The sequence below is a fragment of the Glycine soja genome, chromosome 18 (genome assembly GCF_004193775.1).
Source record: "Glycine soja cultivar W05 chromosome 18, ASM419377v2, whole genome shotgun sequence".
Lineage (NCBI taxonomy): Eukaryota > Viridiplantae > Streptophyta > Magnoliopsida > Fabales > Fabaceae > Glycine > Glycine soja.
Genome location: NC_041019.1, coordinates 12,328,157 through 12,353,974, shown reverse-complemented (window position 1 = coordinate 12,353,974; position 25,818 = coordinate 12,328,157). Strand labels below are relative to the sequence as shown.

General features: G+C 33.1%; 3 protein-coding genes across 8 annotated transcripts; all 3 read right to left on the bottom strand.

The window, feature by feature from the left end:
• Positions 1-166: 166 nt before the first annotated feature.
• Positions 167-10,801, bottom strand: LOC114394443 (imidazole glycerol phosphate synthase hisHF, chloroplastic-like). The gene is made up of 19 exons (XM_028356019.1): positions 10,497-10,801; positions 10,300-10,382; positions 10,109-10,203; positions 9,482-9,585; positions 7,722-7,891; positions 7,499-7,613; positions 6,912-6,967; positions 6,770-6,808; positions 6,566-6,664; positions 5,044-5,106; positions 4,903-4,965; positions 4,717-4,799; positions 4,462-4,570; positions 4,322-4,375; positions 3,011-3,098; positions 2,598-2,635; positions 1,989-2,094; positions 1,126-1,292; positions 167-455 (listed from the first exon to the last, which is right to left on the bottom strand). The coding sequence occupies exons 1-19, from the start codon at positions 10,645-10,647 to the stop codon at positions 396-398; spliced, it is 1,743 nt and encodes a 580-aa protein (XP_028211820.1). The 5' UTR covers positions 10,648-10,801; the 3' UTR covers positions 167-395.
• Positions 10,802-15,981: 5,180 nt separating this feature from the next.
• On the bottom strand, positions 15,982-17,934 carry LOC114396936 (pentatricopeptide repeat-containing protein At5g15280, mitochondrial-like). The gene is made up of 3 exons (XM_028359098.1): positions 17,748-17,934; positions 16,586-17,167; positions 15,982-16,484 (listed from the first exon to the last, which is right to left on the bottom strand). Exons 1-3 carry the CDS (start codon positions 17,932-17,934, stop codon positions 15,982-15,984), a joined length of 1,272 nt encoding a protein of 423 aa, XP_028214899.1.
• A 3,440-nt stretch (positions 17,935-21,374) lies between these two features.
• On the bottom strand, positions 21,375-24,851 carry LOC114395422 (villin-4-like). Of its 6 annotated transcripts, none has more exons than XR_003663017.1 (5): positions 23,506-24,842; positions 23,072-23,169; positions 22,787-22,886; positions 22,290-22,611; positions 21,375-21,655 (listed from the first exon to the last, which is right to left on the bottom strand). XR_003663017.1 is itself a non-coding variant. In XM_028357198.1 (4 exons), the coding sequence occupies exons 2-4, from the start codon at positions 23,125-23,127 to the stop codon at positions 21,560-21,562; spliced, it is 252 nt and encodes an 83-aa protein (XP_028212999.1). In that variant the 5' UTR covers positions 23,128-23,169; positions 24,727-24,851; the 3' UTR covers positions 21,375-21,559. The 6 variants fall into 6 exon arrangements, 3 of the variants coding, with proteins under 3 accessions (XP_028212999.1, XP_028213002.1, XP_028213000.1); XR_003663018.1 differs by lacking the exon at positions 21,375-21,655 and having other exon boundaries at positions 22,440-22,611; positions 23,506-24,638; positions 24,727-24,851; XR_003663019.1 differs by lacking the exon at positions 21,375-21,655 and having other exon boundaries at positions 22,440-22,611; positions 23,506-24,638; positions 24,755-24,819.
• Between the last annotated feature and the right edge of the window lie 967 nt (positions 24,852-25,818).

Below are 25,818 nucleotides of genomic sequence, written 5' to 3'. Positions count from 1 at the left end.
AGTTTTATTAACTCTTCATAGATTGAAAATCTTTGGCTGCATTTGTATAGAATGGCCAGAACGTACAATAATTTTATTATTTTCAGAATCAAAATTGGATATTTTTCCTTAAAAATATCTTCAATAACCAATCAAACACGAGAAACATCGCACACTACCATACAGGTGACACATGAAATAATTTTGTAATAACAAATGTTCAGAGATAGTGCTGCACATGGTAAATATATTTTCCTTAAAAATATTACAAAGGAAAGGTCTCGTTGTGAAAATCTTTTCATGATCCAAAAGGTTGACATTTTGAGAGCTTCGTTAGATTACACAAAAAGGGATAACGTACAAGGTTTGATTATTATGAAGTGCATCTCAAAAATTTTACCACTAAATGCATATGATCAGATTCGAACTTCTATGCCTTCCTTCAACAAATGCTCTTTTACCGACTGAATAGGCACCTGCAATTAACAGAAAACTCAATTTCACTGCCAGAGTAACATCATTACATCAATCAAAATCAGCTAAACTACATTCTAAATCTGCAGAAATATCCGTTTGGTTTCAGGAAACGTTTTGTTTTCATTTTTTGAAATGTCACCATATTTTCACTTTGTTTCCTTTTTAAAAAAAAATTGTATAGAAAATAGTGAAAACAGGAAAAAAAAATAAAGTTGTTTTTACTGTTTACTGTACAAACTTTTAAAATCAACAAAACAAAGTGTAAAATAAAATAGCACTTTTGTAATACAAAGTGCAAGCAAAAATTGAAAATAAAAAAACATTTGGTTGTGGTATATTTTGAGACAAAGGATTCTTTAAGACCGAAAATTGTCTAAAAAATTTTCAGATAGTTAGACAAGTTATTAAAAAAGTAGAATCTAAAACACAGTTTTATTACTTTCTAGAAAAGAAACAGTATCTTCTCTAGAAGTTTTTGTTTCAGAACTTTTCCAAATACACACATGATAATAATAATAATAATAATAATAATAATAATAATAATAATAATAATAATAATAATAATTAATGAGAATGGATCAATGCAATAATTGATCCGTAACAGAACATACTTAACAAATCAAAATCATTCCCATCAGCATTAAGAAATTAACAAAACAGAAGTAATACCTCTTTCCTGTGAAAAATGCCAGCAGCAAGTGCTGCTGATGCATTTGTTTTATAGAACACCTCAGAGAAGTGTTCAGGAGCACCGGCACCACTACTTGCGATGACAGGGATACTTACAGCATCTGATATCAACTTAATTAAATCTACATCAAATCCTTTCCCTTGACCTGAAACATTACAAAAGTAAAAAGAAATTAGAATAAACAAAACATTTTATATTATTAAATATATAATCAAATTACCCCAAAAATCTTGCATTTTTTCAACTAGAAAAACGTTTATAAGAGGAAAAGGAGGGAAAGTACAAATAGGAGGAGAATACGAGATCATACAAAAATAGGTAAATTTAGACATAACAAAGAACAAGAAAAAACTCATGAATGCAACAAGACACCCCGATCTCATTGCATATAAGAAATAACAACTCCCTTAAAACAGCCTTACGAATGACTAAGAATAGAGGCCATACATATATCTTATTTTACTACCCCTCAATGGGGAGGACTGGACTAGTAATGAGTCATGACACTTGTGAAAAAAGTTCAAGAAAAGAGGAAGTCATTTTTAACTAAGCCAAAAGTCATGTTTATTTTATAAAATTCATTGATGATAAAAATGGTCTTGACAACAGTCAAAATTCTGAAAATAATGAACAATTTTTAAAGCTAATAAAAAAAAAAAAAAAACTGCTCTTACAAACGAACAAAAGCCTTATCACACTAGGTGAGGTCAATTACATGAATTACACAATGCCCATTTGGCTTAGTTAAAAACCAAGTGTTTCAAAGAAGAAAAAAACAAACTGCTCTTGATGAAGAAAAAATATAGTGAAATATAGTTAAAGGATACAGAATTATATTTACCGTCACAATCGATGCAATTAAGTAGTATTTCACCAGCACCAAGCTCTTCAACTGCTTTTGCTAGTTCATAAGCACCAATTGGCCGGCCCTCTCGTCCCCCATTAACCTTACAATAAACATAAGTAATGAGATAAGAAAAAATACTTCAGGAAGTAGGCAAATGACTAACTATCTTCATTCTTTCCCTTCAAAAGAAATTCCAAGAGATCCATGAGTTAAAATCTCATGACAACCACTGACTAAAAAATTGAAGGCTAGATGATTGTAGTTCCCTTCTAGTATTACAAATATAACCAGCAGCACTAATTACATACAAGTAGAGGGCATCTTATACACCAATGACTTTAACTTAGACAGAGTTGACAACTCTAGACAATTATAAGAGTCAAGAGTGTACGGTCACATTAGTTATGCATATACCCATGACCAATCTAACAGCTCTGCACACTGGTTATGCCTTTTTTAGCCTCTCTAAAAGTTGTCACTCTAGTCGTACTATATACTATTTGATGGTGATGGTAGAATGTTTAAATGAAAGGAAAACTAGGTTAGGAGATCTAGTTCAATGGACATGATAAAAAATTAAGCACAGAAGGAAAATAAACTTACTGTACATTGATACCATGCATATTCTTCTCCATTTGGACCTGAAAGCGACATAAAATGGTTTTTGAATATTTTTAAATTAATATATTTCACATAAAAGAGCATCTTCTCTGTTTTACATCGTAAAATTTCTATCAGGACTTATTTATTTTAACAAGAAATCGAATTAGAAACTAATTACCCTACTGCATACTTCAGCACATTTCCTCCCCCACCCTCCACCCCCAATACCATAACAGTGTACTGTATACAGCTCAATATGACAGTAATTACTAGGCATAATTCTTTAGGACCACCTTAAAAGAGGCTAGATCTGCCTCTGTATTAATTAGACTCTTATTAGAGTAAGAATTTAGATAATTCAGAGCCATAAAATATAATATAAAGAAAAAGAAAAAAAAAAACAAGCTCTTCACCTGGACTTGAAACCCTTATGGTCTTCAATTGCAAATCATTAGGATCCTTTACATACACTCTACGCGGATCGATACTAACAACCACTGCCTGCAAATTGAAAATTAATGGGAATGTAGACAATTGATTCCAATACATGCAACACACACACTGATGAACCATTATTAAAGAATAATGCCAATCATTTACATATCACTTCAGGTATGAGGTTCTTTAACATCTCCCTGAAGAAGAAAGATTAACAAATGTCAAAATATATGCCCTGCCTCTACAAGAATCTGAAAAGAAGATACAGACATCCAACACTCATATTTGTATTCACTCTTTCATCATTATTCACATGCACAAAAACTTTAAATTCATTTTTTTCCGGCAACCATATAGTGATGACGGATTGCAGTTGGTGCAAAGGAAAAAGTGATAGGAAATTTAGATGCCAGATGAAACCAATTATAAAAGCATAACAGCAAGTCAGCAACTATAACTGGTAAATAATTGGCCAGTCCTCATCCTAAAAATTTTAAACCAAAAAATATAACCTATTATCAATGGAAACTTAAACCAAAAAATTTTAATACAATACTAGAGTATAATGATTTTGCCAAGGTCCAATTTAAATTTAAAGAATTATTTAACGATTTACTATCTCCTAAAAATAAGATAAGAGCATATACCACAGTTTTTTTAAGATAAAAAGAAGAGCTTAACCCAACAATCAATCCAAGCTACCCATTAGCTACATCTCAATAAAGCTGATTGCCAAGTGGAGTACAACACAACCTAATTTTTGAGATGTGATGTGGTTATGCCCAAGACAGTTAGTTGTATCAAATACATTAGCATTGTTCATTTTAAATGAAAAAATGTGGGATATAAAATATTTAAAACTTACTCTTTCCTATCTTACAAGTTAAACATGATTGTCAAAAGTTTAATATTTTTTCTTATTCTAAATAAACACAGGTAAAAAAAATAAGATAATTCTTAACATCCAGACAGCAGAATAGAACTCACTAGACATATTAATCACATATTATATTCAATGTATTAAAATACCAGTATAATTTAGGACAAACAAGATGTAACAAGCCAAAAAGTTTAATATCCCACCTATCAATATTTCATCAAATATTTGTAATAAAACATGATCAGCAACATAATAAATTTTTTGAACAAACATGGTAATAATTTAGATAAGTTATTTTATAAATGCGGAAAAAATTATTGTTACATGTATGTTTAGGGATTCTCAAGTACATAAAGGTGCATGGATAAGAAAAAAGGGCAGATAAGACTATCAGCTTTTAGCTTACCTGATTCCCATAAACTCTTGATATCTGCTCCAAGCTGGTCTTCCCAGTCTTTACCTAAACATTACAGCCATAGAAACATCAGAAGTGACACATATATTAGTTCATGTAACTAGAAACAAGCTATGGGTTGAGTTCAATACTCCGGCTTTTAAATATTCTTCTGCAGCATAAACTGCATCACTTCCAATGGAAATCTTATCAGCCCCAGACCTAAAGTATTCAGAAGCAACTTCCAAACTTGAATAGTACCTGAGAATATAATTGATCGGATCAAAAAGATTTGAAAATTCTGAGGGAACACAATTGATAGAACTATAAGACTGAATAATTTCAATAGAGGGAAAAAAATGCAAGAATGTCAATAGCATAATCTCCATAATGATCAATAATAATACCTCCCAGTTGAATCTGTGAAATCTCTAATTCCTCCCCCAACTGTTAAGGGTACAAAAACATTTTCTGATGTGTATCGCAATACCTATGAAGCATAGGGAGCATAAAACGTTGAAACCACAGCAGATAACGGACAAATAAAATCTAGCACCAACTCAAAAACTCCCACTTTAGCACATTTCACAAACCTGCAGCATCGGTAAATCACCAAGAGGGAAGTCGCGAAATCCAGTAATATTTAGAAAGCTGACCTGCACCCAATCCCAATCTTTAAGTTTAGTTGGAAAGAACATGTTTCATAAAAAAGAACAAAATTGTCAAAAGAATACCTCATCAGCTCCATCTTTATAGTACTGTCCAGCAAGATCAACTGGCTTGCCAAGATTTCTTACCTAACAATTAAAATAGCTTCATAAGATAATAAATGCGTATAGGCTTACTCTTTAACACTAAAAATTAATGAGGCGACGGCAAAAAACTCAAGTCTAGACATAGCAAAATTTAACACAGCTTTGTTGGGCAAATGGATATGGGCCTTAGCTTCTGACCACCAACAGCTATGGGTTAGGATTCTCAATTCAAAGTATGGAGGTTGGGATGCCTTGCAGTCTGCTCGTGTCCAAGGGAGGCATTCTGGTTGGTGGAGGGACCTAAGAAAGTTGTATCATCAGGCTGATCAGAGCATTTTTCAGCAATGCATGAGCTGGAAGGTGGGGTGTGGGGATAAAGTAAATTTCTGGAAAGACAAGTGGCTAGGGGAGGATTATCCTCTCCAACAGAAATACAATCAGCTGTTTCTCATCAATGAACAGCAAGCTGATCTCATTTCAATGATGGGAAATTTCGACCAGGATAGCTGGAGATGGAACTTCAAGTGGTGGAGGAATCTGTTTGGTTATGAAAGTGATCAAGCTGTGAATTTTATGGAGGAGATTAATTCCATACATATTCAGAGATATGTTAAGGATGTCATGTTATGGAAAGCTGACCCTAGTGGTGTGTATACCACTAAGTCTGCATATAAATTATTGATAATCCCTTCTACACCAGCCTCGGATGGGAGAACCTCACAATTACTATGGAAAATGAAAATTCCTCCAAAAGATGCAGTTTTCACTTGGAAGCTTTTAAGAGATAGACTTCCCACTAGAGCTAATCTCACAAGGAGAGGGGTGATCATTCAAGATAATGTCTGTCCTCTATGTGGTGAAGAACAAGAGGAGGTGGGGCATCTATTTTTCAATTGCAAGAAGATAGTAGGGCTATGGTGGGAGTCCATGAGTTGGATTCAGGCTATGGGACCTCTCCCAGCTTCTCCAGTGGACCATTTTCTTCAGTTTTGTGATGGATTTGGAGCAAAGAAAAATCATAGTACTTGCTGTGGATGGTGGGTTGCTTTGACAAGTACCATATGGAAGCATAGGAACTTCCTCATTTTCCAGGACAAACCTTTTGAGCCGCAGAAGATCATGGAAGATGCAATGTTCTTAGCTTGGTCTTGGTTAAAAGCTAGACAAAAAGGCTACAACATCAGTTTTAACCATTGGTCTTCCAATATCTCGGAATCCTTTGGTTAACCTGTATGGGATAACCTTTTTAGTTGGGTTAGCTTGGGTTTTTTGGAGGGCAGCACCACTGGTGCCTTGTATTTCCTTTATCCAGTACCACTTGTACTGTTTTTGCCTATAATAATATATATATATATTTTTGCCTTCCAAAAAAAAAAAAACTATCTACTACACCTACAAGTAGATTATATTGTACAGTGTGTCTTGGCATATACTCTAGTTGAATTTTGAGCAAACTCAAAAACCATAAATATAATAACAAAATGAGTACTATTGCTAATACCTCATTCTCTTTTGTATGTTCTCTTACATCATACTGGTCTCCTTTGGTTACAACAAGGTCCCCCTTATCATTTGTTCTCACATCAAGACAAGCAATCACCTTAATAAACAATGTTTTGTCAGGAAATCAAAATAATGAATGCACCCTAGAGGCGAAGAACACATTAACTAATTTAAAGCACAAGAGGATTTCCATGACTATTACCCTTTTTGCAAGTTTTGAAGCTTTGCCTTCCCCAGGCTTCTGTCTTCAAGTAAATATTACAAATGGTTAGTTATCATATGTCAACAAAAAATTTATTATAACTGTTATACAGAAGAATTGCATAGAAAGATATGAAGGCCACCTTTGCCATGTTTGACTTCGGATTCAAGAATCTTCCCAAAATAGAGAGGCCAACATCTGAGAATGTTATCTTCAGGAATCAGAACAAGAATATGCCAGCCCAAGAAAGAAAAAAAATAGCATTTTGTTTTACCTATAAAAATTAATCATCCCAAAAGTATTGTATTGCCTCCAAAAGAAGAGTGAAATTTGCAGCAGTTCAGATTTCATAAAAGTATTCTACCAGAAGCCATTAAAGATTTGAAGTGCAAATCCTATGAAAGATATCAAAGATAGAAGAAAAAATTCCAAATTGAATGGAATTAAATAGTTTCATATTTCTTTTTCATTTTTTTTTTCATTTCAATTGGGAACTAAGATCATCCTTCAATTCTTCTTCTAAGGAAGCATGGGTTGTAAAAAATTGCATGTAAGTATATTACTTTAAATACAATAATGTTGATATAGAAAATTTATTTCTTTTGCATGACCAGAGTCCAATTACAAGCTAATGAAGAATAGAAACTTCAACAAAGATTGCAGCCTTCATGTTTAGGGTCCAGTACATGAGAGAGAGTACTAAAGATTGGAAAGGAAGATAAAACTTGCCTCCACTCTTCTCTGGATGGAATTGAACCGCATTCACATTTCCTCTTCTAATAGATGCTATAAATTTGTCACCATAGTCACAGGTGGAGGATATCCACTCATTGTTGTCATCTGACTGAGAAAATGAAAAAAGTCAGATTACTTAAACACTTCCATGAATATATAGAGTAAGAACGTGACAGCCAAGGCAACAAGGAGATTTCAAAGAAAAGTGGAAACATACAGGCATGGCACGATAAGAGTGCACAAAATAGACATGGTGATTTCCAACATCATCCAAAATTCCCGAGTCCTCAGTGATTTGTAAAGCATTCCAGCCAATATGTGGTACTCTAAAACCATTTGATGAGTCAAATCGCCCAACAGTTCCAGGTACTAAGCCAAGACCTTTTACTGATTCAAAAGCATATTTGTCCATTCAATACTTTATTAAAAGTGTGAATAAAAAGGTAATTTGCTCTTGTAGTGCTCAGGAAATTAAGCTTTCTGTTAAATCAGATAACATTGTCTCCAACACTGTCTCTGTATGTTTGAAAAGCATGCCAAAAATTACCAGAGCTACAGATTCTAACAAATGACTCAATTCACTGAACTCTCAAGTCTCAATAGATTCTTTATTACCCAGTTATTCATGTTTAGAAATCAACAGCCATGATAAAACAAAAATATCTAAGGATGATGTACATTGTCCAAGCAAGTTCATAGCCAAACAATTTTTATGGGTATATATATTACGTCAGGAAATATTTCAACATACTACTAAATAAACATACCAATTGCAGAAATATAGCATTAATTAAACACTAAAGAAATACAAATTTTGAAATGCACAAATACCAATATCTCCAAATATAAGTGTTTTGGGGTATGTTTGGGAGCTGAGGTTTGGAGGAAAAGGGAGCGAAGGGTAAAATTTTTATTTCTAATAAATATTGTCTGATTTGATAGTTTTCTAAAATAAAATGATAGATTAGCATTAGCAAAAACTTCATGTCCTAATTTTTTTTATAAATATTATATATAACTAAATTAAAAAAATAAAAAATCCCTTGCTTCCCCTTCTGTTCAAAGCCTCACTCCCAAACACACCCTGAAGAAAATGAATTTACAACAGTACCACCAAACTAACATTATCCTAGTAAATGGGGTTAGCTAAATGGATCAATCAATGTTATTGGACCCTATCAAAAAAAAATTTGATTAAAACCATTTAGAGCAGGGCTTTTTGTTAATGATTGTCCCAAAGTTTTCTTTGGTCTTCCACCCTTCCTCTACCCATTTTAATCAGACAGATTCATAACCTTATATTTTCATGGGTATCCACTCACTCACTATAGAAGTAAACCTTTTTTTTTTGCTCTTGCTAGCACTTCATTGCCCAACTTTCACTACTGAATCACCATAGAGCATCATTGACCATATAGTTGTCCATTATAATTTAACCTCCAAACCATACTAACTTCTGCCTAACTAAACCTGCATTCCATAAACTTTGTCTTACTCTTATTTTAACCAGGAAAAAAAAAGACATTGATTCCATAGCTTCTTTTCATATCTCAAGCATCTCATCTCATAAACTAGGACTCCATCAGCTGTAAAAATCATGCATTGAAGCACTATTTCAACCAGAGTTAATTATAAGAAAATCTTACATCACAGTACACAATAAAAATGAGATATAAAGGCAAAAGATTCTTACATCACACTACACAATAAAAATGAGATATAAAGGCAAAAGATTCTCCTCTCATTAGCATTGAGCTAATTAAAAAATCATTCAAATCTGGGATGAAAAGTGAATCATAGTTACACATTCATACAATATATCTTTTTTCAATTGAAGCGTATATAATATAGAATAATTTCACATCTACATGGATGGAAAGCTTGGCATTCATTTATGCTATAATATTAAAAAAATGTTCAAAGTTGTAGGTGTAACGATAACAAAAAGTCAAAAACTAAAGATGGCTTATAACTAACCTGGTCCATTCTCCTCACTAGATTCAAAAAGTAGTTGAAGTCCAAGACAAATGCCCAGAAATGGACGATCCTTGTCAATATATGAACATAGTGCTTCATCCATTCTGCAAAAAGTATGATATTACTTGAAACTTAATACTGAAACAATAAACAAAATAAAACATTTGAATCACTAAAGCTAAAATTCAGAGTGCGACCATTCAAAGATCAAAACTAAAAATTGCCTCAACAGAACTTCAAATGTATGCATGACAATGGCTAGTTAAATCAGCAGAACTAAATAAACAACAAGACATTACACGATTACACAATTTAAAAGGTATATCAGACACAAACAAAATGAGTTTATTTTATACATTATGTCAAAAGGTAAAACAGCCACCAATCCCTCCCAGCTTAATCATCCCAAAAATTTTACCCCATCTTTCTCAGTAATTAGTACACGGTCGTATAACACAGTACATAACAAGTCGTTCAACCCATTTTTACTATAAAGTGCAAATTTTAATCAAACAAATGAAAATCTGCTACTTTAATCCAATAGAAATATCATACCACAAGCATAGAACTACCACTTCTACTACCACATCATCAAAGAAAAATATTTGTAAACTAAAAAAAAAATACCCAGTTTTGCTTAACACCTCCATGGCAGCAGCAAATGCTCCAACACCAGGAAAAACTAACCGACTTGCATTCAGAATATCTTGCGGAGTTTGCACCTAGTAAAAAAAAATTGCTTCAGATTCAAAACCAGACACCAAGAGAAAAGAAAAAAAGAAAAACAACCCCATTATGTAATGATGCAAAAAGCTCACATCTTTGATGTCAAACCCGAGGAATCTGATTGCATTCCTGACACTCCGAACATTGCCAGCACCGTAATCAAGCAAAGTCACAACTGAAAAATAAGAGAGAAAAATGAGAGGTTCTGGTGCAAAAGACCAAGACACAGAAACGAAAAAGTAAACAAAAAAACAAAAAAGTGGAGATTTTTGCAACAGAGAGAACGAACCAGAATCCCTAGAAGAGGAGGCACCAACCGAGAAACTCTTTGATGGTTTGGTGTTGCCCAAATGGGTGATTGTAGGGGATGAGAGTGGCTTGTTGCGAAGAGAAAAGAGAGAGGAAGTGGAAGCAGAATAAGCAAATGGCGGCGCCTCCATTGTTGCTGCTGTGCTGATTCTCTTCGAAGGCAGATTCACAAGCACAACACAGTGTTGTGTATAGTAAGCTATATTTTGGTGTCTCAATCTTATGTTCCAATTTCTGACTCTCCAGTCCCTCCTACAGTGGAAAGAGGGGTGGGTATACCGGTGATATGCGGGTCCGTGGTATATTTTTTGTATTATTCTTACTCAATCATGATTTTCTCTTCTTCACTTCAAATTTTTCTTAAATATAAGATGAAGAAATGTATTAAGATGAAGATTTAAGGATAAAAATAAAAAATTTAAATTAAAAAATAATAAAGATAAAAAATGATAAAATAATAAAAATAAAATATTAAGATAAAAAGATAAGTAATAACACGTTAAAAATCTTTTTTTTTATATTTTAATAAACATGATAACTTTAATTTATTTTATGATTATTTATTAATTAATCAATTAGACTATTTGATTGATTTTTTAAGAAAATTATAAAAACTATTAACAAAATAATATTTTCTACAAATATTTCATGTAACAAAGTCTATATTTTTTTTTTGAGAAAAAGGATTATGCATAAGTTTTACATAGACATCGAATCACAAGTCACCATATATGATAAGTTTGTTGACTTTTAAAATAATTATCTTAAAACAATTCAAACGGTAATTTATGATTAAATAACAATGTATAATTATTTTACACTATTAGTGCATAGATATTAAACTCATTTTTTTACTTATGATATACATTATTCACCGTTAATATAGATTAAAAAATGCTACATAATACTTTTACAATAAAATGCATAAAATAAAGAATACAGGACAATAATTTATACATAAGTTTAAATCATAATTACATCATATATTTATTTTTTATTTTCTTATAAGTGTATTTTTTTAACGAGTAAGAACTAAATTATTGTTACGAAAATAATAAATAGAGACAAATAAATATATTTTATTTCACAAAAATTGTAAAAATATATTACTGTTAATAATTTTGATAAATAATTAATTTCAGAAATCAAATCAATCAAATATCTAATTTATTAATTAAAGATAATTAATTAATTATCATTAAATATATTAAAGTTACCATATTTATTAAGATATTATAAATCACAGATTAACATATATTAAAGGTTAAATTACTCATTTGGTCTATATAGTTGATTCTTTAGTTCCTACCGTAGTGGTCTTTTTAGTTCCTATAGTTTACATTTTAATTCTTTTTTAGTTCATGTAGTTTTGAAAGTGGTCTTTTTAGTTTCTATAATTTCATGATTCTCCCTTTTTAGTTCCTATAGTTTTTAAATTACAGGGACTAAAAGAGAATTAAAATGTAAACTATAAGAACTAAAAAGAATACTTTTAAACTACAGGGACTAAAAGATAATTAAAATATAAATTACAGGGATTAAAAAGACAACTTTCAAACTATAGGAACTAAAAAGGTAAGAACCATGAAACTATAGAGACCAAATGAGTAATTTAACCTATATTAAATATGTAAATTTGTTATAAATCTTTAGACTTACATATGATGTAATCAGATCATATCCTTACATATATTATAAATAGATGTGTGTCATATTAAATGAAATATATGAATAATATTTTTTAAGGAAATGAACCAAAAGAATATATGAGATTATATAATAAATACGAATCAAATAGATAGGTGTAACTTTGATAATTATTATATCATTCTATAACTTTTAACTCGATAATGTTCTGCGAATCCGAATTGACTCAATTTGATCCCGAATAGTTTGAGTTGAGTCATTTATGTATTTAGGTCACAATCGAATCAAACCGATCAAAACCGTTCATGTATGAGTTGGATCACGAGTTTAAATATATAGATCCGATTAAACTGAACCAAACCGATCAACATGTTTAGAGTTGTTTGGTTTGACTTTAGAAATTGCTAATATTAAGACTACAAGTGTTGGAATCAAGTATTTGGACTACTAGTGTTGGAACTTTTTAAGATATTACTTTCTGATACATTATTATTTGTTTCAACAAATCTGGTTATAGCAAATTTGATTGCAACAAAGCTTCTTGCAATAAATTAGTTTGTGGGAAATAATTGTGATTTAAACTATTATAGTAAATCTCGTTGAAGAATATTTTGTTTTAATTTTTATTAATCTACTTTAGAATATTATGTTGATGGTATTAAATGAATCAATTTTAAAACTTTTAGACATTTGATAATATTGTGTTAATTGTATTATATATATTGAATGAATCATAATATAAAGCAGTAGTTCTAAGAAAAAAAGATCAAATTTTTAAACGGGTAACTTGTTGGCTTAAACCAAACCAAATCCTTCATGAATGGATTGGGTTGAGTTGGGTTTCAAAAAAAAAATTGAAAACCGAACTTAACCTAACCGATCAAATTTGATTGAGTTAGGTTATGAATCTGGTCAAAACCAACCCGAACTGACGTGCGAACACTCCTAGTTGGATTGAAAGTTCCTTTTAAATAGATCATATATTCAATAATTCATATTAATCTAAAATCATTTGATACCTTGTTCATATATATTAAAATTGACGTAATATAAATATTTCAAAATATATTAAAATACGAAACATTTGATTACCTTTTTGTTATTGTTCAATTTTGACAAAATTTAATACAAATAATTTTTATAATATATAAATATAATTCAATGATTGGATCAATAAAAATCAAATTCTATATCAAGTTATAAAATTGAGATATTAGTTGTCAAAGTTATATTGATATAATTTGATTCTTCCGTAAAGAACTACCTCGGGTATTATTAACTTTTCAAACCAAAAGTACGCCTAGACTACAAACCTTACGTTTTTTTATTGAATTAAAATATATATTTTCTTATAAATATTAAAATGTTTGAAATTTGTTTATGTGAAATTTTGAGTATATCTTTCATTCTCCTAAAATATAAATTTCATTTTCATAAAATATAATTGTGTGATATTTTGATTTAGAGTTAGAATTGGGAGATCAGATCTTATATGTCGATGTGAGGTCTTTATCACGTGTCAATTAGAACTAGAACTTAAGTGTTGAACCACTACTAATATTGTGATGTAGGGTCAAATTTCTAGAAGTCAAAATATCATGCATTTACATGTTGGGAGTTAGGAGGACAAAAATCATACTAAAATTTTTAGAACATATTCTGAATATTTTAATATTTATAACAACAAAAAACATGCATTTACTTTCCTACTAGGTTGCCTTCCAAAATAACAGCCACACGGTTTAAAGAATCCCACCACACGATCTAAAGAATCCCACATCTGACCGCTGATATTTCCTAACAGGTTGTCAATCATAAGTGATGTTTGATTCCTTTAAAGAAATAAATAAAATAAAAAATTTAATATTTATATACTGATAATATAAAATGATTTTATGTTGATATTCAATTATAAATTATCGTTTGAATTATTTTGAGATAATTATTTAAAAGTTAACAAATTTATCATATATAATGAATTATAATTAAATGTCCGTGTAAGATATTTTACTATATAATCATTTTTCACGTAAAACCATTGAATTTTAATTATATTAATTTATTTAAACATAAGATGAATTAATTTGAATTTCAGAGACTTTTTTTATAGATTTCAGAAACTTTTTTCTTTGTACACATAAATGTAAAGATGTACTTTTGAGTCTTGAACATATGTTTAAAAAAAAGTTACGTCAACTATGGTATTTAAAAGGTTCTTTTTTTATTGTTTACACCCAGTTTATTTTTAACTAATATTATATTTTTTTAATAAAATCTTTGTCATACACATAATTAAAAATCAAGTCCGTGGCAACATATTTAAGAAACCAATTTATCTATTAAATATGCTAAAGTTTGTTGGGATTAAATGATTTTTAATTTTTTATTTACGTAAGATGCAGAGTGCTTCTAATCGCAAGTTCATGATATCTTAATAATACATTGAACATAAACATCTCACTCTGATGTTAAGTCTTCAGTCTATAATTTTTTTAACGATTATGTGTAATATTAATGTGTTTCGCTCAAACAAACATGTATGTTTTAGTTCACGTTCAAAGCTCAAAACTTATGTTAAAAACGTGAAAGTCTAATAACATGTTTAGATAGCTACCAAGAATTAATTCAAAGATCCAAAATAATGGTGAAACATTAAAAAAGTAAAAAATTACTATTTGTTACTTTGGAATTAATTCTAGGAAAATAAAATCTGATCCATGCATGCTATAAAACTATTGGAAGTAGCTTTTGCCTTAAACGTAAATAGTGAACGTATTATTTGACCTGATGCAGTTTCAAATGCCCTAGTACGGTCTCTTGGAAGCATCTCTCATGAGTCATGAATATATGTCAATTTTTTTTTTCCACAGCTATATTACTATCTTCTTAATAAAAACAAAGAGGGGTAGCTACTACTTCTCAAACTATAAAATCTTGTGTGAATATATACATGTCACAAGGCAAATGATCATATTCATTTTTTTTCAACAGTACATTGAAAGTACTAGTGATTACAAAATTTCAATAGGCTTGGCTCATGGGCATCAAAAATAATATATACCCACCACTAAGGCAATATTATGAGTGTGTTTGAACACCAGTTTAATTTACTTAGCGAACAAGGAGAGGGGCTGTTGCTGATATTCCCGTGCAAACTAAGACATACTGGCCACATGCTCTTCACAGTGTGCTGCTTGTAGACCTGATGGGGGGTTGTGATTCTCTCCAGTTACTTGAATATTTCAGTAAGTCACAAGCCCATTGTGTCTATATCTCTCCTATTGAAAAATTCTAGTAAGCATATGAGAACCACAAGTCCATTGTGTTTATATCTCTCTTGTGGAAAAATTCCAATAAATAGAGGAGTATTTTCTCCCCTTGGGAGTGTTTACTGTTTGAGTAGTTAGTCTGTTTTTCTGTTTTTGTTGTATTATCTCTCCCACAGACAAAACAAATTAAAAAAAAAAACAACAGCTGAATGCTGAACATGGTATATTGGTACGAAGATTTTATGTTATTTTCCAGGAGGAATTATAGAAATAATGCATACTGCAAAGAAACTAAGGATGTGTGTATTTTATTCCAAAACTATTTGATGTTGACATGAAGTCCCCAATCCAAATATAGAAAGAGGATAAAGTCACTTTATAACTGGATTATTACACTCAAAGTGATTAACAGATCCTCTTGATTGTTGATAACTATTGTTGTCCAAATTCATTTCCCAAAAAGTGAAGTCCAATGTACAGTGTACTTACATTCTTACAAATACAACCAACAAATACCCCTTTTGACAACAGAAGGGCTATTTCTTTGAATCATTTCTTTTGAAGAAAGCCACTTTTAAAAAGAAGTCTTGATAAAAATCCCGTGCTCGCATTATCAGTGTCCTTTGCTTTGGCACTGTTTAAGTTGCTTATGAGAGACCAATGTGTTTCAAAGTCAGGCTGATAGCCATTTTCCTGCATGGCTTGCAGGAGCTCTGATGCCTTCCTAAGATTCTTTTTCATGTGATAACTCTTAATTACAGGGCAATACATTTTTCTGGTTGGAGTTTCACCTCCATGACTCATGTCCACAAGGAATTGTTCTGCTAGTTCTGTCTTCCCATCTTGGCAGAATCTATGGAGAAGCATTTCCACTGTATCAATTCTTGGTTTGAGATTCCAACTCAACATCTCAGAATAAAAATTCAAAGCTATGTCCAGTTTATTTTGTGCACAGAATCCATGAATGATAAAATCATAACTGGTGGAAACTGGAATGTTATGCTTCTTCAGCATTGTGTTCATAAGATGAACTGCCTTGTCAATCTTCCATGCTGGCAAAAACACTTGATAAGGTAATCATAATTGATATTATCAGGATTTAGAGATTCCTCTCCCATCCTGTCCAAAAAGGTTTCTGCTCCTTGTATATTACCACACAGAAGAAGGCTTTCAACAATAGATGTTTGAATGGAAGAATCATGCATCCAGCCTCTTAATCTCATTTCTTGACTCAACTCCAGGGCTTTTTTCAGATTCCCAGCATCACACAGCTTGCTTATTACCTTCCTCAAGCCGCGGTTACTTGGTTTAAGTCCCTTTGAAATCATGGTAGTTAGATAATGCAGAGAACTAGATAAATCTCTACATTGCAAGAAACCATATACAACAAAATTATGACCAACTTCATCAAGTACAACTTTCTTCTCTTCCATTTCAGTTAGTATCTTATTAACATCCAAACTGTTTCCATCTTTCAAAAGATAGAACATAAGAATGTTATATATGATAAGCCCATCAAGTGGACATTGTGCAAGCAAAAGGTTCTTTAAGCTCAGTGCGAACTGGACTCTACCTTTCCTACAAACCAATCGTACTAAATTCTTGTAACTTGTGAGGGATAGCTCCCAATCTTTTCTTATTGCAACACCCAGTAGCTCCCCCACTTTTCTCAAGTCATTAACTTGGCAATGGTCCTGAATAATTATGTTACACAGTTCATCATCTGGAGTTAACCCTTTAGACAAACATATCATGGAACAGAGTGTCAGCTTTCCCCGTGCTCCCCATATTGCAAAATCCGCATATCAATGCACAATCTGCAGCATGAGAAAATGAAGGCTGCTCTTTTAAAATGATATCTTTTAAAGCAATAGCTTTGTGATATCTATGAGCCTTGCACAATTGAGGGATTAACAAGACTGAAACATCCAAACAAGGTGCCAAACATCTATCCAGCATATCATCCAATACTGTAAAGGCTAGAGAAAATATTCCCTCGTTGCATAAACCCCTTATAAGATGATTATAATCAGTATGATCCAAGTTGAAACAAGGTTGCAGTTGTTTTAAAACTACAAGTGCAGTGTCAGTAAGACCTGTACTAGAAAGTACTTCTAGAAATACATGACATATATCAGACTTTAGATAAGGGTATGATAAAAGCATGATTTCAAGAAATTGTGATGCTTCCTGAAGCATTTTCCAATGGCAGATATGGACTAGAAGACATTTAAAGTCCTCCAAACCTGGTAACCATTTATTTCTACAAGCAACATCCCAATAATAACTAAAGTCCTTCATGTTTCCTTTCTTACATAAAGGCATTAATATGGCAGTATATGTCTCATTCTTGACATGAAATTCGTTTTGAAGCATTCCATCTAGTATAATTTTTGCTTTGGAAAGCAAGCCTTTCTTGCTGTATGCCTGTACAACCAAATTGAGAGTTTCTGGGTCGAGTTTATGGGCAGACTTTGGCATTTGCTCCAAAAGCTTGGTCATTGACTTGATTTGTGACCGAGATGAACAAATTGTCTCACTAAATTTGAAAATTCAGGAAATAGCAATTCTTGTCCCCAACAAAGCATTTCTTCAACCAAAACCAATGCATTTTTCAGGTTACCATCGCTACATTCCTTCCTTACAAATGAATTGAAGTTGGGTACCATGGATTCTTCAAGATCCAAATTAATGTGTTAGTCATACTCATCAACATCTGTATCCAAATAAAGTCCATTTCCAACCTCATCAAAGAACTCTGTTTTCGAAAGTCCCCCATCATTGTCTCGTTTCAACTTCACACTCAAAGGGTCCAAGCCCAAAATCAGAAAAGCCATGGAAATCGTATTCTCCATCAAAGCAAGCTTAATCAATCCACGGTTCTCCATCTCATGAATCAAACTTTTCACTTCATCAAACCGCCTAAACTTACAATAGCCCGCAATAAGGACTCTGAAAGTCGAAATATCAGGCAGTATCCCCACTCAATCATCTCATCAACAATGTCCCGTGCATGATCCAACATACCTAACTTAAACAACCCACTTATAAGAGCATTATAAGTATACACATGCGGCACAAAGCTTTTCAATAGCATAACTGACAAACAACTCAATGCATTTCTCATCTTCCCTTCGCGACAACTCCAACCAATCAATATCCCATAGGTTACTTCATCAGGACTAAAACCTAAACTCTCTAGCTCTTGCAGAAACAACCCGGCCCTTTCTACGCCATAACTGCTACACAACGAATTCACAACTCTATTAGCAGCCGTCACACTAGGGGCACACTTCACCTCAACAAAGAAACTAAGCAAATCTTTAAAGTCCCTCTTCTCACAATATCCAAACGCAATCTCATCAAAAACCAAACTACTAACCTCAGAATTAAGAACCAACACCTTCTTCACCATGTTCCTTGCTTCCTAAATCTTCCCATCAACGCAAAGCTGCACCATAACCTTCTCCAACGCCTTCACTTCATCACCACTCAACGGTACTCACAAATCCACCAAATCAAAAGCCACCCTAGATGCAAGACACATCCTCTTCACCTTCACCAAGAGATCAATCAAAACACCATAACAATCCTTCGAAGGAACCTTCCCTCGACCCTTCATAACATCATACACAAAAACACCCTTTTCCCAATCTCTCGCAGCAACATGCCCTTTAACGAGTTCATAAAAAATCTCATTACTTTCCAACGCGAAGAGCAAGTCCTCGGCTTCTTCAAACAACCGCACTTGCACGAGAAGAGAGGCCATGGTTTCAAGGGACTGTGAAGGGTGCTTGGAATTCAAAGCCACGTTTTTGTGAGCACCCCATTTTAAAATTTCCCACAAAGATCGAACCTTTTCGACAGTGACGCTGTGGGACTGGAGAGCCTGCAGGAGTTGCAGCACGTGCGAGGGGCCCTACGCGGGGAGCCTCCAGCACGTGCGAGTGGTTCCGGGGATCGCGAGGGAGAGCTCCAATAAGTGGGGTTTGAGAGAGGAGGCATTGTTGTCACCGACCCCCTTTTTTTTTTCAATTTAACTCACCAATTGAGTCACCCTCTTTTTGCAATCCGGTTATTTGAGTCACCGACCTTAAAATTGGATGTTGACGGTTAATTGTTCACGTTGATGGTCACGTGCCATGATTCTATTGGACATAAAATAAGTGCACGAAATTAATCCTCATTGGTAATTTTTTTTTTACCTCAAAACCATAAAAGCTTCTCCTTGTCATCACTCTAAAAGGTTCTTTTGTAAAAGCTTACCTCAAAATCCCTAACCTTGGATTTTTGCAAAATCCCTAACTCGTAAGCTTCTTCCTCTTGCTTTAACCCAAAGCGAAGCAAGCTCCTCATCCTATTTGTAAATTTGTGGTCATGGTCGCAACAACCTCCTTGTCACATTTTCCATGTCGTCGTATACCTTCGATCCCCAAACTCGCATGATGTGTTTGTGTAGTGTAGAGGCTCCATTGGTGACATCATGGACTGAGGATAATCCAGTGAGACATTTTTATGGTTGTGGTTCATATAAGGTAAGGAATAATGTTTAGCGTTGGTTATGTTTTGGTTTGTGTATTGATTTTTGTGTTTATTTTGCCCATGTAGGTTATAGGTAGAAAAAGGGTGTTCATTTTTTGAGTGGCACGATTCACTTGTCAATAGTCGTGAGAAGAGAATAATTGTAGCATTGATGAAGAAGGTTGATGAATTGAAGGTCAGGGAAAAAGGTTTGCAAAACAAGATCAGTGATATGAAGATGAAGGGAAAAATTTTAGGGATTGGATTGGTTTTGTCTTAGGTCAGTGTTTTCTTGTTGGTGTTTTTATTATGTAGTAAGGGAATGTGATGTAATGGTGGCAATTTGCTTGTTGGCGTTTTTATTATGTAATGGTTTAGGACGAAAGTAATAGTGGTAAGTTGCTTGTTGGTGTTTTTAGTTTGCAAATTGTAATTATTGAATGGTTAGTTAATGATAGAAGAGTTTATTGGTGTTCAACTTTGGTATTTATTTGGTGTTCAACTTTGTTTGGTTTTCATTTTTTAGCTGGTGCAATAATTAAAATTAGTGAATGGATCTATATTGATCCCATGGTTCAATTCTGTTTTGACAAAAAGAGGATAAATTCCATTTGCATATTATCATAATTGTTTCTTATTGCAGGGATGTAAAATATCATAAACCTGATATATGCATATAATGGGTCAATTTTGTTTGGACAAAGAGGACAATTTCAAAGGCTTATACTAGAGTAACACTATTAGAAAATATGCTTTTAACATCGGTTATTTATGACTTTTAACATCGGTTTTTGAATCGATGTTGAAAGTACTGGCGTTGATAGTATTATCGTTAACATCGATTTTTTAAAAACCGATGTTAACGTAAAATTACTTACATCGGTTATATAAAGTAAGTTAACATCGGTTTTTTGTAAAAAAACCGATGTTAACGAATGTGTTAATGTTGACAATTAACATCGGTTTTTTGAAAAAACCGATGTTAACGTTTTCAATATTAACATCGGTTTTTTGTAAAAAAACCGATGTTAACGTACGTTGACATCGGTTTTTCTAAAAAACCGATGTCAACGTATGTTAACATCGATTTTTCTAAAAAACCGATGTTAACTGTCAACATTAACACATTCGTTAACATCGGTTTTTCCAAAAAAACCGATGTTAACGTTTTCAATATTAACATCGTTTTTTCTAAAAAAACCGATGTTAACTGTCAACATTAACACATTCGTTAACATCGGTTTTTCCAAAAAATCGATGTTAATATCGTTAACATCGATTTTTTAAAAAAACCGATGTTAACTGTCAAATTAACACATTCGTTAACATCGATTTTTCCAAAAAACCGATGTTGTTTTCAAAAAAAAAAATTTAAATAATGTCTCTATTTTTCCAAAAAAAACCAAAATTTAACCTGTAAATTTAAAATCAAACCACACAGCACACAACATATATCATTTGCATTCTGCTTTCAAATAGGTTTTAGCGGAAAACTAGCTATCAACAAAGGTTATTCAATGTTAAAATGAGACAACAATTGTAAAAATTGTAATGCAAAGTATGTAAACTAATTAAGTAACCTAAAGTTACATAGTTGCCTAACATCTTATGTTTGATTTCTAACTTTTAGATAATGCTGTGCCCACTGGATACGAAGCGCCTTGAATCTCTCTGCTTCTAATGGTCTAACTTCATTAAAATACTGCATGATCAAATAAAAAAATAAATTAATAATGTAATAACAACGTGCATAATAGTAAGAGATTATTAAGTTAATCAACGTGCATGCAGCAATTGGAAGATATGATGTCCCATCCCACTCTTTACTCAAATCACAGATCCATAACAACAAAGTTTTATTTCAAGGAAATGAGGATATTCCCAAAAATCGGCCAACATAGCGGCTTTATCATTGCCGAAAACAACCACCTTGAATGTCAAACTATACACAATCAATGCAAGATGAGAGCCATATCCATATGTTCTGAACAATCAAACACATAAGTTGCAATATTTACTAAGGTTGCCAGCAAGTTAATACAGTAATGACATTGAATCCTGAGGTACAAAAATAAATGTTCCCCCTATTTTCATCATTTTTTTTCTTTTCTTTTTTGTACGGTTAGTAAACCCCCTTAAAAGGAGGAAAAAACATCATTTGGAACATGGAATGGGGTTTCTGTAAATAAAACAAAAAAAATCTAAAAATTTAAAAACTAATAAGTGAACTATTTTTAGTTTAGTGTTTGCAAGAGGGGCAACACTAAAACAACTCACCAGATTAATACCTGGAAAGCTATTTTTAAAAAATACAATGGCACATATTTTATGATTACCTTCCTAAATGGAAACAAATCCATCGAGATCCTAGCCGATCATCTCATGGGATCTCAATCTCACAAAAGGATGGATACTGTAATTTGAAGCCTTAGGAAAAGGTTAAACAGGGCTCCTGCATAAAGTATCATTTCCTTTTCCTTGTCTTCATTTTATTGCCTACTTGCGTTTGATGAACATTTGGTGAACTTGTTGCTAAGCCATTGATATCCAGTTGTGCTTCAGATAGAGGTTTTGGCAAATGCTTCCTTTTTCTAGAGCTTGTGGTTTTTAGAGTTTTTTCCAGTTGTGCTCCAAAGAAAAATGAAGACGGAAATTGATCTACATGCCATTACATACCAATATTGTGATTTTTTTCATGCTGGGAACAACAATTGCTTTTAAATTACAATGTCCATGCAATGCAATAATAAACAGAAATAGAAACATCCCGAAACAGAATATACCAACATGAGGCTAACACTGTATGAATAATCACTTTCAAAATATGGCTTACCTTTAAGATCACATAGGAGTCTCCAGTGAAAAATTTCCCATAAGAGGACTTTGGGACAGGAACTGGATTAAAATTCTCAATACGCCATATTTCAAGTCCACTATATATGGTTAAGGAAAATAATGCACAAGTACTGGACTACTGGGAACAGATCAAACGTTAAAGCATCAAATTAAATTAAGCATATGACGGAACCAAATGAAGCAGAAAACTTGAACAAATCTTCTAAATATGAAAATCTTATAAATAGTGAAAAGTAGAATATGTTAACAAGAAGCAGGATACGCCTTTTGTCCAGCTCCCTGGAAAGCTAGATCCAAATCTCTCATGGAAACAGCCATAATATTCTTCTATTAACTAGTTTAAATTTTTCAAAAAATGCCCTGAAAGGAAACCATGAATGAAATAATGAATGAATAGAAAAGCAAGATCAAAGTGTTAATTTTTTGAAGCTGACATACAAGTGGGAGAAAAAAAATGCAATGCTTCCCCCGAACCATTTCAACAAACAAATTCTCGCACAGTGATTACTTTATTTAGACAGTAAAGGAATTTCTCAGGAGTTGGAATATATCATAGATAATGTTAGCATCATTAATTTGCAAGGGAAAGGCAATAGAAAGAAAAAAGGAAAAACAACAACCTAGGCAAATTGTAGCTATTATATATGTTCTTTCATCTACCATTAGAAATTCCAAGTAAATAAAGAGCTTATATACCTAAATTCATGTGCACAAGAAGCAGAGAAGAACAGCAACACATTCTTAAGCACGTCACTGTCAGCAACTACATATTTGCGGTTGTTCACAAACAAGTAAGCAAATTGCACTTTGAATATGCACAAATGCCTTTTCATAGCAATTTCTTAAATTGGACAAAAGCATAACAGAAAATTGCATCTTTTGTCACCATGTCCGTTCTGCATACCTACCTAATAGAGCTAAATATTTTGGTAGCCATCAATTGACACAAGTTTAAGCAGTGTGACACGTACCGACGTACATGAAAAAAAACACGCATCCTCACATTTGCTTCCAGCATAGGCTTTGCACTGCACTGTGCAAAATTTCACTAATGCGTGGAGAGTTGCCATTGGAAGGGAACCTTATTAATTCATATTCTACTATTCTAAAAGAATTGCCTAACAATATCAAATTACAAAACACACAGAGAAAGAGATGAAAGGAGCTAATATTCACCATTCAATCTTACATGCCTTTGGAGTTGGGATACAGCTGTAATTGGACACGTGTCATTTACCCTTTACACAAGTCATCTCTATTTCCTCCTCTCATTTATCCTTTCAAATTCTCATTTTTATTTTAACTCATAAATAAATAAATATATTATGGATTTTGTAGGCTGTAGATCATCAATATCCGTAAAAACTAATAAATAATTATTAGAAACCACTAGTGAAGCTCCGTGGTAAGTTCTACTATCCGAATTAACGTTTCGCAACTAACTTGAAACCAGCACTACTGCATTAGTGATTATTCCCTCAATTTCTTTCTCCAAACTAAATTCACACTCCATTCAACTCAACACGGTAAACGGTAGCAACACGAAACTAAATATTTGCATGGAATTTAAACTAATTCTAGTTCCAGCCACTGGTGAAAACAGTGAAGGAGGATAAACCCTGAGTGTGAAATCCACGCTTCCTTATCCGTTGTTACAACTCGGATAACATTAACTCTACTACACATAAACAACGAGTTAAGCGATAGCACAAATAATCATCAAATAATATTCGTAGATTAAAATGAAGAAAAGCATAAAACATCGATTACATTGTAGTTAATCGGTAGGTATGGAGTTCAAAATGCACCTTAATTGGAAAAGCCTAACCCTAGGAGAAGAGAAGAGAAGAGCGAAATGAACACGAAGGAGAGGTAAAGAGAGAATGAAATGGAAGGTACGGAGAAATGAGAACTTACGGTGAGGTACGGAGAAATGAGAACTTACGGTGAAATGGAAGCAGAGGCAGAGAAATGAGATTGAGAGAGAGAATGGACGGATAAAGCACGAGAGAAGAGAAAGTGAGGAGTGGATTGTGGACATATTGTTTTGTATTTGTGTACGTAAAAACCCCGTATGTTGAAGACAGCTCACTTTTCAATTTTTTTCTTTACTTCTAATAATTAATAATTAATTAATTAATCCGTGTCATAGTTAATGCACTTATCTCATTTAGGGTGAGGTTTGTTTATAGTTATCTTTGTCGCATAAAAAAAATCAGGAATTATAAAATTAGTTTATGAGGTATATCTTATAAAATATTTATTAGTTAATATGTTAAAATTTGAAAATATTCTCTGTTCATGGAATAGTCTCTTTTTAAAAAAAAAACAACTATGGGCAAATTTACGGAAGAGGGTTTCTTTTGAAAACTATTTACCGAAGAGGGTTTCTTTTAAAACAAATTACGAGGGGGGTCACTTCTGGACGTGGGTGCCGCCATTGACACTGGCGGAAAGTTTGAACCGCCAGTGGCAATGGCAGGATAGGGGGTGCCGCTATTGGCATTTGCGGGACAGGCTGACTAGGAGAGAGGGGGAGAGAGGGGGTACCGCCAACAGCAATGGCAGGATAGGCTGAGTAGGACAGAGGCGAGGGTACCGCCATTCCTCCTGGCGGGACATGCCTACGTGGGCAGTCCCGCCACTGGAGCCGGTGGGATAGTTCAGGTTGCGCCATTGGAGCTGGCGGGATAGGCTTGGCTCACGTGAAGGCTTCCAGGTCTGCACGTTGCAGGCTTGCAGTGTTTAGAAGATAGCTAGGCTCAGGCTTGCAGTGTTTAGGGTTTCCAGTTTCTGAAAAGCCTAGTATAGCATGTGAACGTTAAAAAATCTTGAACGTTGGGGTTCAAGTTTTCAGCTATAAAAAAATGGTTGAACTTCATTCTTTAGGCTTACATTTCTCCTTACCTTACTGAGTTTTCTTTCTCTTTCTTTCTTCTTGAGTGTGAGAGCTTATTGTGCTTGTTGTGCTGTGCTGTGCTCATGGTTCAAATTTCTTTCAAATTTAGT